The sequence below is a fragment of the Protobothrops mucrosquamatus genome, unplaced genomic scaffold (genome assembly GCF_001527695.2).
Source record: "Protobothrops mucrosquamatus isolate PMUCROS unplaced genomic scaffold, P.Mucros_1.0 scaffold19, whole genome shotgun sequence".
In the NCBI taxonomy this organism is placed as follows: domain Eukaryota; kingdom Metazoa; phylum Chordata; class Lepidosauria; order Squamata; family Viperidae; genus Protobothrops; species Protobothrops mucrosquamatus.
In genome coordinates this window covers 1,088,145-1,108,684 of record NW_015386404.1, presented here as the reverse complement: position 1 = coordinate 1,108,684, position 20,540 = coordinate 1,088,145, and the positions used below count along the sequence as shown (strand labels likewise).

The window sequence follows — 20,540 nt, the reverse complement described above, 5'->3', positions numbered from 1 at the left end:
GCGTCAGCTGACCATACCGAGACGCCGGCAACCACAGCCACTCGGTCTTGGAAGGGTTGAGCCTGAGTCTGTTCCTCCCCATCCAGACCCGTACGGCCTCCAGGCAGCGGGCCATCACGTCAAGGGCATCGTTGGGGTGGCCTGGGGTGGAGATGTACAGCTGAGTGTCGTCAGCGTACTGATGGAAATCCACCCCAAAATCGCTGCAGTTGTTAAGTTAGTGACACAGTTGTTAAGTGAATCTGGTTTCCCCATTGACTTGGCTCGTCAGAAGGTTGCAAAACGGATCACATGACCCCGGGAGACAGTAACCGTCATAAATAGGAACCAGTTGCCAAGCACGTGACCATGGAGATGCTGCAACTGTCGTGTGAAAAACGGTCATAAGTAACTTTTTCAACTGTGATTGTAGTTTTGTGAGGTCACTAAACAAACTGCTGTAAATTGAGAACTATCTGTACAGTTCCAAAAAAATCAGTGACAACTATTATTAAATGGAGGCAAAGGTCATAGGTCACCAGACTCTAATTCAGTGTTTCTTAATCTCAGCAACATTAAAATATATGGACTTCAGCTCCCAGAATTCCCCCGTCAGCCTGTGTGGATTTCAACTCCCAGAATTCCCCCATCAGCCATGTGTGGACTTCAACTCCCAGAATTCCCCAGCCAGCCATATGTAGACTTCAACCCCCAGAATTCCCCAGTCAGCCTGTGTGGACTTCAACTCCCAGAATTCCCCAGTCAGCCTGTGTGGACTTCAACTCCCAGAATTCCCCCATCAGCCATGTGTGGATTTCAACTTCCAGAATTCCCCAGTCACCCTGTAGGACTTCAATCCCCAGAATTCCCCAGCCAGCCATGTGTGGACCTCAACCCCCAGAATTCCCCAGCATACAATTCTGAGAGCTAAAGGCCATGCACCTTAACGTTGTTGAAATTGAGAAACAGGGCCCCACCCCATCCATCCCAGCATTTTTGCTGTGTAGACATGTTCTAAAAAGAAACATAAAAGTTATGAATTGAGAAACTGAATCCCATAATGAGTGTTTTTTGAATGTCACACTCCCTCCCTCCCAAGAAGATAATTATGATAAATATTATGTTCTCTGGCTAGCTGAGGGCAGAATTAGCATATAGCCCTAAACTAGCTAGCTTCCACGTTGGGGGGTTCTGGAGATCATAGCTGTGCTACATCTGAAGCCAAATGCCGGTTTAGCGGGACACATGAATGGACTCAGTGTAGAGATGTGCAATCCTTCAAACCCAAAGATGAAAAAGCACCTCAGGGAGGGATTGGCACATTGTGAACAAGAAAGATGGTTTCCTTTGGGAGATGCAAACCAGTCCTGTGTCGACTCCAAAGCTTCAGATTCAGGTCCAAAAAGTACTGATGTGCTCAAATCAGGACCTTTAGACTGAAGAATGTAACAGGGCAACTACTTCGAGGAGACAAGATCTACCCTAATCAAGGAACAACCAAAGAGAAAACCACCTGCCATCATTGGCAGGGCAAGCTACGGCATATAAAGCGGGAGAAAACCCAAACTCTCTCGCACTGATGATGTTACCTACTTGGGCAACGAAACATCAGCAGGCGAGCAACCAAGCTCAGAGAGCATCAAAGATGCCAGAACAAGAATTGAGATAAGAATAGGATAGAGTTATGAACTTCATGCCCTACTATAAGCTTCTTGAAAGCAGACCAAACCAGTTATGGCAGGAAACATTGTGGGTGTTGAAGTCCACACGCCTTTGTTACCAAAACTGAGAAATTTTCTTCTAGCTCAGGGGGTCTCCAAATTTGGCATCTTTTAAGACCTGTCGACTTTCAGCTCCCAACATTCTGAGAGTAGAAGTCCACAAGGCTTAAAGGTGCCACGTTTGGAGACCCCTGTTCTAGCTAGATGCAGGTTTAGCAACTTGAAAGAGGTAAGCGTTCATCTGTTTATATACTGACAGCAGGAAGATGGGAGGAAAAAAACCCCACTGTCAACGTTCTTGGGAAAGAACCACGCTAAGTATGAATTTCAGAGAAAAGTAAAGAGCTACTTACAGCTTCACAGTTTAAACAGCGAGTTTCGTTTGTCAGTGTTCCCTGGAAGATTTCATGGACCCACGTGAGCTCGGTCTTCTCCCCTTCATCACTCTCAATGCTTCCGTTCTGGAGTTTGCCATTCTGTTTCTCCTGCTTTTTTTCTTCTTGTAGCAAGTCCGCAATTGTGTTCAACAGATAGTTCAGGAATTCGTGTGCATCCTGCTGCATATAGTTGTCAAACAGCTCTGATAACAAGGCACACAACAAAGAAGAAGAAGAAGAGCAGAGGAATTAAGATATTAGCCTAATATGGCTAAAGTCTTACAGAATTTTGGACCCCAGGAAGGGTAGAAAGCAACAGGGTATATGCTTTTATTAAAAATTAAGCAAAAGCGCTTAGTAAAAATAGGTTTTTAAAAAGGAAATGTGAAGATATTCACAGCATGAATACAATGCCACTATGAGTCAAATGATCACATCACTCTGGGACAGTGCAACTGTCTTAAGTACATGCCAGTTGCCAAGCACACTAATTCTGATCACATGACCATGGGGATGCTGCAACGGTCATAACTGTCATAAGTCAATTTTTTTCAGTGCCGTTGTAACATTGAACGGTCACTAAATGAACAGTTATTAAATTGAGAACTACCTGTAGTTCGGGGCAAAGGACAACATAATGATGGGCAGTTACAAAATGATTACCATATGAGTCTGGTTTACTTACTAATTAGTTCTCAAGGTTAGCATAATCAAAGACATTCTTTAATCAGACGTTGAACTACCATCTCTGTGGGTGGGGGGGATTTTGCTATGGGTCAATATGGTGGTTCTCTATTTGCAAGGAGCTTGATTCTTAAATTAGCAGGATTTTTTAAAAGGTTAAGCTGGACAGGGAGCTTAATGGAAATGTGTGTCCAGTACTGGTAGTCCTCCATTTACGACCACAATTGAGCCCAACATTTCTGTTGCTAAGCGAGACAGTTGTTAAGTGGGGTTTGCCCCATTTTATGACCTTTCTTGCCAGAGTTGTTAAGTGAATCATTGTTCAGTTAGTAACCTGGTTGTAAAGTGAACCTGGCTTCCCCATTGACTTCGCTTGTCAGACGGTCACAAAAGGGGATCACGTGACCCTGCAACACTGTGACCGTCACAAATACCAGTTGCCTGAAGGGTCTGAAGTTTGATTGTGTGACTGTGGGGGTGCTGCAGCCGTCGTAAGTATGAAAAACAGTGGTAAGTCACTTTTTTCAGTGCCGTTGTAACTTCGAGCGGTCACCAAATCAACGTCGAGGTCTACCTGTCTGAGGGAGCTTCCTCTGCTCCCACCAACCCACAGTTCTGGGTGGGCCAAGGGCCTCCAACCACAGCTGTTCGCAATCCACACCAACCGGCCTCTGAGGAAATCTTAAGCATCCCCTGTCCTAAGACAGCCAAGAAGCACGGGGGCTTCCTTACCGTTTTCTTTCCTCAGCCGGGAAATGAACCGCTTGGGGGGGATGACCCCCACTTTCTTCTTCTGGGTGGCAATGCTGTTGAAGAGGTCCGACAAGCAGGTCAGAAGGGTCTCCTTTTTGCGGGCCTGGACTTTGTAGGCCAACACCTTTTCCCGAAATGGGCGACAGAAGTAAAGGGCCTGGAGGACCGAGTTACAGTAGCAGGTATTTCCAAACTGAGGGAACAGAAGAAGAAAAGTAAGTAAGGGTGTGTCTGTGGAGGTTCTCAGTCATCCAGTCACGGCTGTCCCAAAGGTGCTTTTTCAGGAGGCAACTGGACTTTGATTTTCTTTGAAGGCATTTCGCTTCTCATCCAAGAAGCTTCTTCAGCTCTGACTGGATGGCGGAGAATGGAAGGATTTATACTCCTTGCACGAAACTGGTCATTTGCATTCTTTTAGAGAGGCGTTGAGGCCACTTGGAGGTTTATCTCTGTCCTCAAGGTCATCTGACTGGTGCAACACAGTTCTTTCAGCAATTCCAAGAAAGCTCAACACCCATTTGTACCACTCAGGTCACCTTTGTCCTTGAGGACACAGAAAAACCTCCAAGTGGCCTCATGGACTCTCTTAAAAGAATGCAAATGACCAGCTGTCTGCAAGGAGTATAAACCCTTCCGTTCTCCACCATCCAGTCAAAGCTGAAGAAGCCTCTTGGATGGGAAACGAAACGTCTTCAAAGAAAAACAAGGAAGTCCAATTGCCTTTTGAAAAAGCACCTTTGGGATAAGTGTATGTGTGTGTGTGTCTTGACAAAATGGCTATTCAACTGCAAGTAAAAGAGAACTAAGAAAACCAAGAGTATAGGACAGGAATGTCCAACCTTAGCAACTTTAAGACTTGTGGACAACTTGTAGACGACTTTAAGATTTGTGGACTTCAACTTCCAGAATTCCCCAGCCAGAGTTCTAGTAGAGCCGAGGTCACCAACCTTTCTGTTGGCGGACCAGAGGGAAGGGGAGGGGGAAGCATTTTACACACGTGCGCTCGTGCATGGGGTTAACTGCCCTAACCCTAACCACAATGTGACATAAACGGGGCGGGGATAGTGGTTGCATGATACTAGCCCTGCCCCATTCTTGTGTGGCACAGCGCCATCCGTTTTCACGCCCCGCAGTGTGGTCGCAGTGGCCCATTTTCATGCCCTGTGGTGTGGTGGTGGCCCGTTTTCATGCCCCGAGGCATGGCGGCGACCCCTTTTCGCGCCCCATGGCACAGTGGTGGCTCCCTTTCTCGCCCTGAGGCACAGTGGCGGCCCATTTTTTGTGCCCCATGGCTGCGGCGCTACTGCAAGTAGGAGTGTGTGCGCGCACTGGCCAGCCTATCCCGCGGCCTAGTGGGCAGTAGGCCACGGCCCACTACCGGACTGCGGCACACAGGTTGGGGACCCCCGTGGTAGAGGATTTCCTGCTCAAGCAGGGAATTGGAACAGAAGACCTCCAAGATCCTTCCAACTCTGTCCTTCTACCTTCTAAGTTAGCTAGCAAGGAAGAGGGTGGGAGGAGGCTGGCAAAATAGCATAAAAATTGAAGGTGTTGCATACAATATTCTCACATTTGAGGGAAGGACAATCTTTCTGAGGGTTCAGGGCTGCAGGGAGCGTGAGAGATTTTTGTCCAAGAATGCTATGTTTAACCCGAAACTGCCTCACTTGCTCCGAAACTGCCTCACTTCCTCTGCAATCTCCACCTTGACTCTGTCTTGAAGTTGCAAGCCCTGTAGGCCAGATTTGGGGGGGGGGGGGGGGTTTTNGGGGGGGGGGGGGGGGGGCTTTGCCAGTACTTTCTCAGCCGTGAACTGTCCTACAGCTGCACGTCGCCACAATATGCCTGAAGTATTTCCTTCGTTGACTCTCAGTGAAGGAAGTGGACCCCGACTTTTAAAAAGCCTTGCAATGCCATTTGGCCCACCCTCCCACACTTGTTTCACAAGCCAGCAATGCTGGTTAATTGCGGAGGGGAACCATGTCCTGTTGGAGGTCACTCCAAAGGGATCTGTTGCTATGTTGCTAAGACTGTCAACATTGGGTGGTGCTCAGGGCAAGGGTGCCGTTTCTGACAGAGAGCGATTTACGTGGGGAGCCCGGGAGCAGACAGAACTCTGACAGGATGCCAAGGAGAGTTAAACGAGCTTCTTTTCAGAGTCAGCTCAGATCAAGAATATTTAGAGAAGTGACCAGCACTCTGAGGAGAAAAATGCCCTGGGGACGGGGTTAGACAGTGTCTACATGCTTCCTGTTTACACAGCTGAAAGCAGATGTTTGCATCTGTCGCATTTGAAGGTTGCTTCATTTCAGAGAAAGAAAAGAGAGTCTGATGGGATGATCACTTCTGGGAGAAATCATTTGACATTCGGAATATATCCTCACCATCGTCATCACCACCACCACCACCACCACCACCATCGTCACCACCACCACCACATCTCCAACAGCTCCCTTCATCCTTGCCAAGATGGTGGTAACTGTTAGTATAAACAAAATTAATATCTGTACATTCCAAATGACGTTTGGGGAGCTGTATGGGAACTGCATTCTTCAACCCTGGGCGGTGGAACACTTTGATAGGGTACTCCGATTCAATTAATCTTCAATCAAATCGCTGCAGAAGCAGATTCGGGAATCTTTTGTCCCAAGGCAGCAAGCTGAATCAAAATGAAATGTTTATATTGTAGCTTTAGCGGGGTTGTTACCGGCCCTTCTGCAATTTCACTTCCATTTAGGGAGAAGATCCGCTCACATTGAGAAGGGCCACGGAGTTTGACATGACCAATGGGCTTCAACACCTCATGACCTCTGTGCCTATTACAATTCCCTCCGTTTCTTAGCCTCCCTTGTGGCCCTGTCCAATGGAATTCTACTCTTTTGGGATGCTCCCATCCACACATCTGGAAGTTCAATTCAGTTTTCAGATATGAACTCATGCTTCACCACTCCCGGGTCAAGCCTTATGTTTACCTCCACAGAATTAGGGGCAGATTTAAGCTCTGACAATGAGCAAATACTTGCAAGCTCTGGCCCAATGTTTGTGGTTTTTTTTAAAAAAGGGGACTGCAGGCAGGAAGGTAACTATTTCTGAGCCAGTCCCCTTCTCTGTGGCCCACCTGTCTCAGGAGTTTTGTACCTGATTTGGACAACACGCTTCTGCTGCTTCTTCCTAACAAATTGACCCAATTCAGAAACATCCTCAAGCAAACAAATGGAGAATGTTTGAACTCTTGCTTTACTTAACTTTGTAAAGGTCGACTTTTTAAGCGGAGTTTCTGGGGCTCAGGATACAAACTGGCTCCAGGAAAACACAAGGGCTACTCAGGGGTGTTCAGTTCCGAATCCAGGATGACAAAAGAAGACACAATTTAACAGGCAACTCCCCAAGAAGGACAAAAGAGCCACTCACATTAACCAAGCCGAAGTAATGTTCGTTCATAGGAAACTGATCCGGACCAATCTCTTTCTCCAAAGCAGAGGCATTGGCGCCCTGGAAGACAAAACAGCGGGTATAGTTAGTCCTCAACTTTCAACGGTTCATTTAGTGGCCGTTCAAAGTTACAACGGCACTGAAAAGAGTGACTTATGGCTGTTTTTTACACTAGCATCCCCATGGCCATAGGATCAAAATTCAGATGCTTGGCAAACTGACTCATACTTATGACGGTCGCAGTGTCCCAAGGTCACAGGACCCCCTTTTGAGACCTTCTGACCAGCAAAGTCAATGGGGAAGCCGGATTCACTTAACAACCGTGTTACTAACTTAACAACTGCAGCGATTCACTTAACAAGAAAAGTTGTCAAATGGGGCAAAACTCACTTAACAAGTGTCTCACTTAGCAACAGAAATTTTGGGGGTCAGTTGTGGTTGTACGTCGTAAGCCGAGGACTACAGAAGCATCTCTGAGCAAGAAGAATCCCCTTTTGCCACAGATAAACTCCACATTACAGAAATCATCTGCTCCAACAACAGCAGCTTTCAACCAACCCCTCCCACCCCGACACAGGGCACTGCTCAAATTTGCCCTGGGGGGGGGGGTCTCCAAAGCTCCCTTGCGAATTTGGGGGAAAGAAAAGACTACAACTTATGAAGGGAGAATTCCACCCGCATATAAGATACTAGACAGGACTCTAATAATCTGCTATTCTACAGCACTTCAGTTTTCCATTTAGTAAACGGCCCATCTGCAACTTATCAAAACATTGAGAGGCTCCCGCTCTCAATGTTTCAGGGGTAGGCCAGGGGTAGGCCACCTTGGCTCTTTTATTGGCCAAGGTGGCCAGGGGTAGGCCAGGGGTAGGCCACCTTGGCCAATGTTTCAGGGGTAGATCAGGGGTAGGCCACCTTGGCTCTTTTATTGGCCAATGTGGCCAGGGGTAGGCCAGGGGTAGGCCACCTTGGCCAATGTTTCAGGGGTAGATCATGGGTAGGCCACCTTGGCTCTTTTATAACTCGTGGACTTCAACTCCCAGAATTCCTGAGCCAGCCACGCTGAGGGGAAAGGGAGAGGTTTCCAAGCTGCGCCATGCTGGCTCAGGAATTCTGGGAGTTGAAGTCCACAAGTCATAAAAGGGCCAAGTTTGAAGACCCCTGCCCTAGGCTATATTTATTATAAAGAGCAGATGCAGTCTATATTTTAATGACTATACTGGTCTATTCAGCAGCAGCAGCAGCAGCAAAAGTGAAGTCAACACAGCATATGTTTTCCATCACGCAACTAAAATACCTCATTAGCCATTTGGGGAAGGTAGGGAGGGGTCTCCCTTAACTCTACCTGGCCTTGCCAGTTATCTTCTAAGCTTCACACCTTTGTAATGCCCAGCATCAAATTTAAAGTCAGCATTAAGTGTTTCACCACAAGTCAGTCAGTCATAGAATCACATAACTGGAATGGACTCTGGAGGACCCAATCCCTGGTCACCAGCCATGGCCCATTGGGAACCAGGCCGCATAAGTGGCAGATAAGTGCACAAAGCTGCATCTTTTCCTGCATAATAGAATAACGGAGATGGAAGGGACCTTGGAGGTCTTCTGGTCCAACCCCCTGCTCAAGCAGGAGACCCTATACCTTTTCAGACAAATAGCTGTCCATAAAAGCCTCCAGGGATGGGGCACCCACAACTTCTGAAGGCAAACTGTTGCACTGGTTGATCGGTCTCACTGTTGGGAAGTTTCTCCTTAATTTCAGGTTGTTTCTCTCCTTGATTAGTTTCCATCCGTTGTTTTTTGTCTTGCCTTTTGGTGCCTTGGAAAACAGGTTGACCCCCTCTTCTTTGTGGCAGCCCCCTCAAATACTGAAATACTGCTATTAAGTCACCCCTAGTCCTTCTTTTCTCTAGACTAGGCATACCCAATTCCTGTAATTGTTCTTCATATGTTTTAGTTTCCGGGCCTTTAATCATCTTAATTCCTCTTCTCTGTACTTTTTCCAAAGTCTCAACCTCTTTTTTTGTAGCGTGGTGATCAAAACTGAATGCGAGATTCCAGGTGTGGCCTTACTAAAGATTTTATAAAGCGGTATTAATACTTCATATGATATCACTCTCCCTTTACATCTTTCTTCACAATATTTGGTAAGATGGCTAAATCGAGGAAGATGGGCCGGTTCAAAAACGTTCAGTGAACTCCTGTAGCTGAAGGTGGCCTTGGCCTTTTTGCGACTGGACATCTCCCATTAGTGGAGGTCCACTGTCAGAGGTCTAGATTTAATGCCATTCACATGAAGCATCTCCCAGAAGAATAAATCAGGTGTAAGTGCCTGAGGAACGGAGGATCTCCGAGACCGTCTTCTGCCGCAGATTGCCTCCCATCGACCGGTACGCTCCCACAGAGCGGGCCTCCTCAGGGTGCCGTCGGCCAAACAGTGTCGGCTGGCGACCCCCAGGGGGAGGGCCTTCTCTGTGGGAGCCCCCACCCTGTGGAATGAACTCCCCCCAGAGATCCGGATTATTCCGGATCTCCCCTCCTTCCGCCGTGCCCTCAAGACATGGCTTTTCCATCAAGCGGGATTGGCCTAGGGGGGGGATTTTATAGGGATTTTAAAGGGATTTTATAATTTTCCTAATACAGGTTGTTTAATATATATTTTAATTTGGCTTTTAGATATTTATTGTATAGTATTGTTTTTATTTACCTGTGAGCCGCCCTGAGTCCCTCGGGAGAAGGGCGGGGTATAAATTAAAGTAATAATAATAATAATAATAATCTAAAACAGGGGTCTTCAAACTTGGCCCTTTTATGACTTGTGGACTTCAACTCCCAGAATTCCTCAGCCAGCTGGGAGTTGAAGTCCACAAGTCATAAAAGGGCCAAGTTTGAAGACCCCTGATCTAAAACTTTACAATAGAAGAAAAACAGAGCTTTTAGCCTTTCATTCAGACACAACCTTCATTTCCTCTCCAAACTCGGCCTGTAAGTTGCCTACACAGCAATGAATGTTGAAGAATTCGGTCTCTTTGCTGAATATCATTGAGGCAGTTTCTGTAAATCATATAAACACTGGGGAATACAGTCATCTGTACTATTTGGTACATTGTTTTGACCACAAGTTAATAGAAGGAAAATAAAACACAAAATGCTGCTAATATTAATATATAAACAAAGCTCGAAACATCACGGACAACACAAAATGAAAAGTCCTTAGAAAATCAACAACACAATCCTACAATGAAGTAGATTTCCCACTGCTACGCCACATCTCCCTTTAAGTTTCCTAATATTGCTTCTATTTTTTTGGAGTTGAGTTGACCATGAGCCAAACTGCAAAGGGAGATGAGAGAGAGAGAGAGAGAAAGACTGCTAGTAAATTAAAGAGTAAAATAAAATAGCTGTAACTATAGAGCATTTGCAATTCCTAATTTCATAGGAAACACTTTGAAACTGGCCTTTAATAAAGCAGAATCCATTTCTTGTAATTAAACTTTCAGATCTGAAGGCTCCCTTTCAAAACTATGACTAAATCCGAAGAGGTAACCATTTCAGCTAGACAATAAACAAGCAAAACCTGTGAAACTGAAACATCCTGGAGAACATTTTGCAACTGGGTTTTGCAAGCACTGCCAATGCATTTCCCTATCTAGAAACCCCATTTCACCTCTTACACAACTCAGAACTTTGAAAAATCAGTCTCCCCGCTTTGAACGGGATAAAAAAAAAAAATTGGCTTCTTTTCCAGATCTGCACAATAGAGGAGCTTTCAAGCAGCTGTGTTTTCAGAGAGATGTCTTTTCAAGTCCAAGTATATAAACCGGGTGGTTTTGAACAAGCCCTCCAAGAATATTTAGAATCTCAGCCAACTGACCACTGATGGGGAAGGTTTCTCCTATTTCCATTTAAGTGCATCCATCCCTTTAAAAAGAAAAAAGACAGAAAGAAATTGCTTTCAAGACGCCATCAATAACATCTCAACCTCTGCAAAGGAGAGCTGACTCCCAACATCAGCACAACGTCCCAGGAGTGAAAAAAAACACAACACAGGAAGCAGAAACTTAGCAAGGAACTTTCTGAGTTCCTGGGTTTGAAGTGATGAACCTGTGCTTGGCTGGTGACACTTCAGAACATCTGAGTTTTCCACGATTGAGCTTCTCAATCTCAGAAAACAGCCCTCTCATCTTGAGAAGTTGGGAGGGGAAGCATTTTTTTAATACAGAAAAGATTATGTATAGAAGACTGCGACCCCCCTTTTTAAATTTCAAGTCAATAGCACACTTGAAGGCGCTGTCACTTGAAGGCAATTGGGACCCAAGGTGTACAGTAGCTAACTTGTTAGACAGGCAGGCTTATCAATGAGTAAAACAGATAAATAAATAAAATAGATACAAAAACGGAGGTACGTGAACTTCAGTTGTGTCACTTCCTTTATTTATGCTTCCTTCAAGGAAACAAGTTTTCTTCTGGGTATTTTACACAGCAACTCAGAAGAAAGGGGCTGCTGAAAAGAAAAAAAGAAATATCTATGTTCTATTAAAAAGCTGCCCAGGAGTCACCTGTCAATAGCAATTGCAATAGCCCTTAGACTTATATACCGCTACACAATGCTTTACAGCCCTCTCTAAGTAGTTTGCAGAGTCAGCATAAGGCCCATAACAACCTGGGTCCTTATTTTACCAACCTCGGAAGGATGGAAAGCTGAGCCCACCTTGAGCCAGTCAAGATCAAACTCCTGGCAGTGGACAGAGTTAGTCTTTAATACTGCAGGTCTACACACTGCACCACCACAGCTCATTAGGAAGAAAAAGAGGGAGGAAATGGGAAAAGCAAGAAAGGTAGCAATAGCACTAGACCAGGGGTAGGCCACCTTGGCTCTTTTATGACTCGTGGACTTCAACTCCCAGAATTCCTGAGCCAGCCGTGCTGAGGGGAAAGGGAGAGGTTTCCAAGCTGAGCCCTGCTGGCTCAGGAATTCTGGGAGTTGAAGTCCACCAATCATAAAAGAGCCAAGGTTGCCTATCCCTGCACTAGATTTATATACCGATTGGTAGTGCTTTACTTTACTCCCTAAACAGTTTGCAGGGTCAGCATATTGCCCAATCCCCAACAATCTGAGTCCTCATTTTATTGACCTCGGAAGGATGGAAGGCTGAGTCAACCTTCAGCCGGTCAGGATCGAACTGCTGGCACTGTGCGGTGAGTTAGCCTACAATACTACATTCTAACCTGCACCACCACGGCTCTCAATGCTATGTCAGCATCAAGTCTATTTAGCAGAAGTTCCCCTGAACTTTTGATGCACTTCTACCGTGGCAAAAAATTGTTGATAGTAACACGAGAAACATAATGACTGGGATGCAAATAAACATTTACCTGAAAGAAAGACGAGCTATTTTACCACAGTAATTTAACTCTCTTATTTTGTCTTAGATCTGCCAGTGTTGTCAGTCTCCTCTGCCAGAGTGAGCAGTCTCAATATGTTGGGAGTTAGTCAACACTTGTCCTCGTGGCAACCCCATTCTTTCTTCCAACTGAGCTTATTTTCTGAGCATCTCATCCTCCCTGACCTTGAGGAAAACTTTCTCCTGCTTCCTGATGGCCATCCCTCGTGCCTTTTAGAAGAACCTCAACTAGGGTCCCTAGAAAACACAAGATTTCAGGAATAGCCCAAGACTACAAGCCTGTTAAGAAAACAAACAGCTATGCTAAACCTCTAACCGTGGAAGAACGTGTGATACCAGTTTATTTGACAAGTGTATTGATGGTCCAAGGAGAGGATTTAAGATGGACACTCCATACAGACAATCAAAAAAGGCTGCATTGGAACCTTCTTTGCCATCCCAGAAGAGTCTTTTTATGGGTAAACAGCTCAAATTAAATCTGCCAGATATATTCTCTCCTCTCTTTCTTACTCCATTATTTTATTACAATATTGTAATAAAAGTACAACTCGCTACTTAAAGCCTGTTTTTCTATTTGATTTGTGGAAAGCATATTGTATTCTTCCATCTTTTATAGCCTGTTTGTTGCAACAATTCTTTTATTGGGCAATGAAATCCATTCATGGACAAAATAAGAACAGATTTATTACCTACCACACATACACAGTTTCCCAATAAAGATGCTTAAGGCACATCATCTATTTGCACGTCAGTTTTGGATTGTATAAGGCTTGGTTTTTAATCTTCTTCCCCTAAAACACCATTCCAGGTGATGCACATAAAGCCTAATATATAGTAATAGTTGTGATGCGCCAAACTTCCATTTTAACACCTGAAACGTTTTTTAAAAGTAGTCCTAGAGAACGATTAAGAAAACCAGAAAAGAATAAATGGAAGAATAGATACATGAAGTGAGCATAATATTTATAACCTAAATAGGTCTCACTAACTTACTGGGTAATTTTAGCAAAATAATCTCTAGAGGCCAAGCCAAAGCAGCAAAACTCTCTACCAGAATCTGTTCCTTCCATTCATTGACGTCTCTGGTGAATCAAAGTCTCCCGTGAGACAGTTATGAATGAAGTGAACAGAATCTTCAGCGCTGTGAGTTTGGCCACTTGTGTTTTAGACCAGGGGTCTCCAACCTTGGCAACTTTAAGACTTGTGGACTTCAACTCCCAGAATTCCTCAGCCAGCCAAGCTGGCTGAGGAATTCTGGGAGTTGAAGTCCACAAGTCTTAAAGTTGCCACGGTTGGGGACCTCTGTTTTAGATGTCTCTCCCTCCTGATCGATTAAAGTTTCCCAAGAGGTGAGGGGTGAGGGGGTCCATGAGAAGTAAATGCTTGATGCCTGTGGAGATTCTTAACCATCTAAGTCGTGGTTGTCCCAAAGGTGCTTTGTTCAAAACGTAGCCAGACTTTCTCGTTGTTGTTGTTTTGAAAACATTTTGCTTCTCATCCAAGAAGATCCGGACTTGAAGAAGCTTCTTGGATGAGAAGCAAAATGCTTTCAAAGAAAAAAAAAACCCAAGAAAGCCCAGTTGCCTTTTGGAAAAAGCCCCTTTGGGATCTGAATGCCTCTCTGCAAAAGGAGGTGGCTCCACCTGCCTTGAAAGAGATGCCTTCCCATCCCCTTCGTAAGAGACCATTGCTTGCTCCAACAAATCTGGACAGTTTTTGTCCAGTCTTCAGGCTAAAGGTAACTGGCCTACGGGTCCAGAGAGTTCTGAAAGAAACAAATTAATGGAACCCCTTCCAGCCAGGCTTAGAGATAATACTTAGATGGTTTTGAGGGTACCGGTTCATGATCCTTGGTGGGTTTGGGATAACTGTAGTGCATCATCCTGACCCTCCTTAGATCTCTAAGCAGCCTTTGAGGCCACTCAACACGGCATCCTTTCAGTTGGCTTAGCGGACTGAAAGGCATGGTCACGGTGCCATGATGTGTCTCCTTTCTATAGAACCGGTTCTGTCGTTTCCGTTTCTTCCAGGAGTAAAACTGAGGAGAACCCCCTGCACTATGGAGTACCTCAGGGCTCCACTTTCTCTGCAGTCCTATTTAACACCTACATGAAGCTCTTAGGGGATCTGTTGGTATGAGATCAAGTATTATCAATACGACAATGAGACCTATTTATACATCTCTGTCCTGGAACAATCAGGGGATGTTAGCAAGGTTCCTTCCTACCACCTAGACCAGTGATGGCGAACCTTTTAGAGACCCAGTGCCCAAACTGCAACCCAAAACCCACTTATTTATCACCGGGGGCCGGGTGGGCGTGGCCGCAGTGCTCATGGCAGGCTGGGTGGGCGGGGCCAGGGCAGCAGGGGCCAGTCCCTCGCCATCTCCGGGGCATGGCACGCGTGCCCACAGAGAGGGCTCTGAGTGCCGCCTCTGGCACGCGTGCCACAGGTTCACCACCACTGACCTAGACGCTGTGGGGTTTGGAGGGGGGAGAAGAGGCTGTGGTTCAACCCTGGCATGACAAGATGGCCGTGTATCTTAAAGCCCTCACAGATCCAGAAATTTTCCATCTTTAGCTCTTCCCTAATCGAAGCTGGCGTGCAACATGGGGGTCCTTCTAGACTCGTAAAGGGTGGCAGTCGTGACTAGGAAGACCTTTGTATCATTTGTCTTGTGCAAACAACTGCTCACGTCTTAGTCATTTGGATTGCTATGATGTGTTCTATGTGGGGCTGCCCTTGAAGAGCATTCAGAAGTTGCAGCTGGTCCAGAAAGTCGTGGTGCAGAGGGTTTTGGGCAGCTCTGAATAGACCTGTATAAGTGTTCTTCCTGGACGCAGGTCAATATGCAACCCACAGCTACACTTTCATGGATATGGTTAAGCACCTTATTGCCGTTTCAGTGATCCTGCAAATTCTGTGGCTGGGCTGCCACTAATTCTATTTATTTTGGGGGTTGGTTTGAAGACTTACAGTGTAAATTGTTTTATATTGTTTTAATTATAAAACCGGCCTGACGGGTATTATACCAGAATGAAATACATGTATTATTATTTTTAAAGGCTCAGTTACTCATTTATCTGCAAACATTATTAAAACTGTAAATCAAAGGCTAGAAATCACACCCTCTCCACTCCAAACTGCTCAATCTTCTTTCTTTGAAAATCTTTTGCATCGGGATTAATGCCAGATAACCCACCTGTATGTAAAAAAATTAAAAGTAGAATATGCTTCGCAAGTCTGATAAACTGACGCATTTCTGTGAAGCTTTTTCAAATGAAGAGATAAGACGTCTGTTTACTCTGATATAATCCTGACACTCTCCAGTCCCACAGCTAACAATTATGTCCATGCCAAAGCAGCTGCAAGAACAATGATTACTCTTACCACATCATTCAGCATGCAAAGCTCTTTATTACAAGCTGAAAAGGAGACACGGAATCAGGGAGGGGCAAATACTTTTAAGCAAATTATGCTACATATCTGTAATCTTGAACAGGAAGATGAGGTGAAAGGAATTAAACCCCGGGCCACACGGAAAAGATACAGAAGACGATATCTGGAAAGAAATGGTGGGAACAGCAAGGGGGAAAGGAGAGAGAATAGCAGAGAGTAGAAGACCTTTAGACTACTGAGGATGGAATTTAAAGGTGGAATATAAGAATAAGAATAACAGAGTTGGAAGGGATCTTGTAGGTCATCTAGTCCAACCCCCCACCCACCCAAGCAGGAGACCCTACACCATTTCTGACAAGTGGCAGTCCAGTCTCTTCTTGAAAGCTTCCAGTGATGAAGCTCCCACAACTTCTGAAGGCAACTTCTGTTCCATTGGTTGACTGTTCTCACGGTCAGAAAATGTCTCCTTATTTCTAGGTTGAATCGCTCCTTAATCAGTTTCCATCCAGGATTCCTTGTCTGGCCTTCAGGTGCTTTGGAGAATGGGTTATATATAAATGGCAACCAGAAATAACAAGGAACTCGGCTTTCGGAAGGCTTCAAAGCCAGGATGTCCTTTAAACAATTTGAGAAATAATGTCAGAGGCTAACCATCAGGAAGGAGAAGTATTTTAATGATAGACTTCTAGATAAAGCAAAGAATGAAGATTGATATGGACCAAAGATGAGATGGAAGATAATCACTGCATGAATCTGAGCTTGACAAAGAAGACAAATGAACAAAAGGAAAAAATGGAACTCAACGGTTAAGGTGGAATTATATATACATTGAGAATGGTGATGTAACTAGCAGACATGGAGATTAATGAATGGAAGGCTGGATCTACCAGAGGCAGACACAGGATTATATTGGCTTCCTCCGATCTAATATACTGAATAATAGCTCCCATTAGTTCGGCCACCTAACTCCTTTATGTTAACATATCCAGAGGACCACAGGTTAGCAAAAGACAGACACGGGAAAGGAAAACTACGGTACATAAAGACTGCCTCACTAATATATAAATTGCAACGCATGGTGAAGCATAAATAGGGGGAACACAAGAAAAAAACCCCTGAGGGACATCAAAACAGGGGTTAAAGAGCATTTGAACACACAATGTGAGGGACAGGACGAAAACCAGCTATTACCTAAGTGATGGAGACCTTTAACTTTGATCAAAGCCATTAAAGTTGCCAAGGAGTTTGAAGACAAAGCAGAGACCGCAGCAAAAGGGGCGTTGTCTTACCTGAACGCCTTTTCTCAGCACGGAGATGGAGACTCCACCATTGGGTAGTAGACTGTATTCCTGCCCAATCAGATCAAGTCAGCCAAAGTTGCCACGCCCGTCCTGGATCGTGATCTCCAGTCTTTGACGCGAGCGTAGCCATTGACTGACAGCAAGACGTTGTGGCTCACCAAACTAACNTTTTTTATGTGCTTATATTGCGTGTGATGTCCATTAAAAAGGGAAAAGGCTCCAGTCACATGGTCATAACCACACTGTTGACCTCCTGTCCGTGGATGGCCTTGATGTTCATGCATTCCTGTTGTCTTATCTAGTTAGGCCCAACTTACAGTGAATGGGATGCATAAAATTCACAACAGAGGCAAAATGCACACTTGTTAAGCCTCTAGAAAGAGTGCAGAGTAGAGCAACAAAGATGATTAGAGGACTGAAGGCTAAAACATATAAAGAATGGCTGCTGGAATTGGGTTTGTCTACTTTAATACTCATAATAAAGACTTGGGGTGACATGATAGCAGCATTCCAAAATCTAAGGGGCTGCCACAAAGAAGAGGGGATCAAAATATTCTCCATAGCACCTGAAGGCAGGACAAGAAACAATGGATGGAAGAGAGAAGAGAGAAGCAACCTAGAACTAAGGAGAAATTTCCTGACAGAACAATTAATCAGTGGAACAACTTGCCTTCAGATGTTGTGAATGCTCCAACACTGGAAGTTTTTAAATGGAGAACCATTTGTCTGAAATGATATAGGATTTCCTGCCTGAGCAAGGGGTTAGACTAGAAGACCTCCAAAGTCCCTTCCATTATTCTATTTATATAGAGAAAGGGTTGCTTATTTATTATGGAGTCTTTCTAAAAATACAATAATAAAAAAATAAAAGTTTTGTTAAACATGCATAGAAACAATTGCAGCATTGAACATGATGTATTAGGGAAAAAAATAAGACCTGTTCAGAGCACAGTTAATGCTGTAAAAATGCTGTAAAGATGATTTTTAAAAAGTCAGGGTAGGATTTTTAAGAAGATAATCAAGATAGTACTATAGAGACATCCCTTGAAAAGAAGCTCTTGAGCTGTAGAATCACCACTGAAATAAACTACCTTCCCACAAAACAGAATATGACCCTGCTGGTATTTATTCAAAGCAATGTTCAGTTGTATATATGACTTGATGTACATTTTGTGCTGTTTTTGTATCAACTATAGAATTGCCTGTTACGCCCTTGAAGGGCTCAGTCACTATTCTGTTCTTCAAAGGGTCTTTTTTGGTGTGTGTGGGGGGGAATGATGGTCACATTTTATATTAGTTTTGTTTTTGTTTCATCATGCCTCCTAGTTCCTAGGCACAATCATTCCCTTACTCATACTCCATTAAAATCTAAATAGGTAAAGTATGCCAGGAGCCCTATCAACGAATACAATCATAATCCCTCGAGTCAGGCTCTAGTTAGTACATGATCACTATAATGATCCTAGCTTGAGTTTTCTTGCTTAAATACTAAGCATTTATCAGGCAACCCAATCTTAATCCTCATTGTCAATTTCTACTCAGTTTCTTACAGTAGTGCTTATAAAAAAAAACCCCGCCAACTTGATTTTCTTTCTTCATACAAGGAAGGCATACCAAATTGTTACTTTATCCCATTTTCCAGCCTCTGAGCATTAGGCAAGCCATTATTTCATGACCCTCCATTTAACAAGACAATCTTTACTGCAACCTACAGGCATAGTTATACCTGCTGTGAAAAGTATCTGGTTGCTAAAATGATACTATACTAGCTTTCCTGCATCACTAGTTGAGTGAACAGCCTTGTAAATCTTAATAAAATAAATAAAATAAAATAAAATTGCAACTAGTGAAGCTTCTTAACAGAAACTCTGAAGGAATGAAAGCTTCATAGAGTCCTCCTCCTTTTTCTTCTTTCTTCTTTCTTCTTTCTCCTCCTTCTCCTCCTTTGCAAATCACACCCCCCAAAAATGGATTGAAATGGCACAAATGAAAAATGTTTCAGTGATGTCCTAGCAATTTATTTTTTTCTTTGTATGTGCAGAGTAAAGGGAGGAAGGAAATTATGTTACATCAGGAACTATGAAGGTTCAGACAGAGAGAAATTTTATGAACTCTCCTGCTGATCAATTGATTAATTCATAAAGTTTTTTTGCGCATTTTGTATTTTGATGTAACATAATTTTATTCCTTCCTCAACTCAAACCGAACAGAAGATGGGGGAAGAGTGGCTTCAAAGCGGTTATGAGCTTCAAGCTTGTTATGTATTGTGGAAGTGCCCTTAGTGTGAACAGATTTAGCAGACTAAACTGGCTGTATTGACATGTTATTCCCAGGAAACACAGTACGAAGAGCTTAAAAGCCCTAATTCTCAGCATCTTCTATAAACTTTTCTCTTTCCTCAGGGTGCTGCTTTCCAGATATCACATTGCCCATGTTACTTGGAGATTATAGAAGTAACAGTTCAAGACATGTGGATGATGCCTGGCTGGAAAGGCTGATTTAGAAAAAAGCCACGATGCTTGAATTATTGTAAAATTAATGCATTTTAACTTCCCAAGAGAATAATGAAGAGACGCAGTGTTCATCTGGCAAAGGAGCCAACTTTTTCATTTTGCTTCTAAAGAAAAGTCAGACATTAGCTGGGGTTATTTTTAGATGGGTGGAGGATTTGCCTGATCCAGCCGAAATACACAGGAAAAGTAAGTACTGTATCATAAGGGAAGTTCTATGACCCACTATATTCAGAAAGAGCAATATCAGCGTCAAAATTTCCAGTTAAAACAATCATAAAGCACTGGGATCAGAAGCCATGGCCACCAAGATCTTACTAAACCTCCAATTCCAGGATGAGCTACCACTTCCACTGTGGAAGTCAACTTTCTTATTAATTATGGACGCTGGGATTTTCCCCCTGCAATATCTGAATAGGTAGAAAGGTAGAGGTAGAAAAAAAGGTCTCTCACATGAAACTGGAATATGGTTCCTAGGCAAAGGAAACAGCATCGAAGTAGATGGAAGATTCAGAAGATCAGCATAAAGCAAGCTTGAATGTTTATCACTCAACTGACCTTGTGCACTTTTCCTCTGGAGAATCTCTCATCGTAAAAACGAAAACAGGCATGAAGTGGCCTTTAGAAAAATTAGGTGTCCCATTGAGTCCAATGTCTAGTTAAAAAACTGTTAAACTACTGTACTCCCATCTTGCTACTAAAGGCTTCACTCTATTCCATTTAATTATGAGATTTTAATTTTAACGCCTGTTTTATAACTCAATGAAAAACACATGTTATGTGCTGAACACAATCCAGCCTTACCAGATCCCAGAGGCCAAGCTCGTCACAGGGATGTCTTTTAAAAGATCCCTTTTGGAATGTTATTTTGAACTTTGAGAAATGGCAAAAGTGCTTTTAAACATTGCAGGTCTCTCGGGAACATCAAGTTTTAAACTTAGTACAAGATTTTTAATTTTAAACCAGTCCTTAAAATAGATGA

General features: G+C 43.8%; 1 protein-coding gene across 1 annotated transcript in view; it reads right to left on the bottom strand.

Annotated features, from left to right (window-relative positions):
- Positions 1–17,328, bottom strand: part of LOC107282922 (ubiquitin carboxyl-terminal hydrolase 12-like) — a 32,810-nt gene extending 15,482 nt beyond the window's left edge. The window contains exons 1-5 of the mRNA XM_029283104.1: positions 17,287–17,328; positions 16,779–16,862; positions 6,926–7,006; positions 3,494–3,707; positions 2,054–2,280 (exon numbers count right to left, since the gene is read on the bottom strand). Of these exons, the coding sequence (XP_029138937.1) occupies positions 2,054–2,280; positions 3,494–3,707; positions 6,926–7,006; positions 16,779–16,862; positions 17,287–17,328 (648 nt within the window). The remainder of the gene's footprint in view (positions 1–2,053; positions 2,281–3,493; positions 3,708–6,925; positions 7,007–16,778; positions 16,863–17,286) is intronic.
- Positions 17,329–20,540: the final 3,212 nt, after the last annotated feature.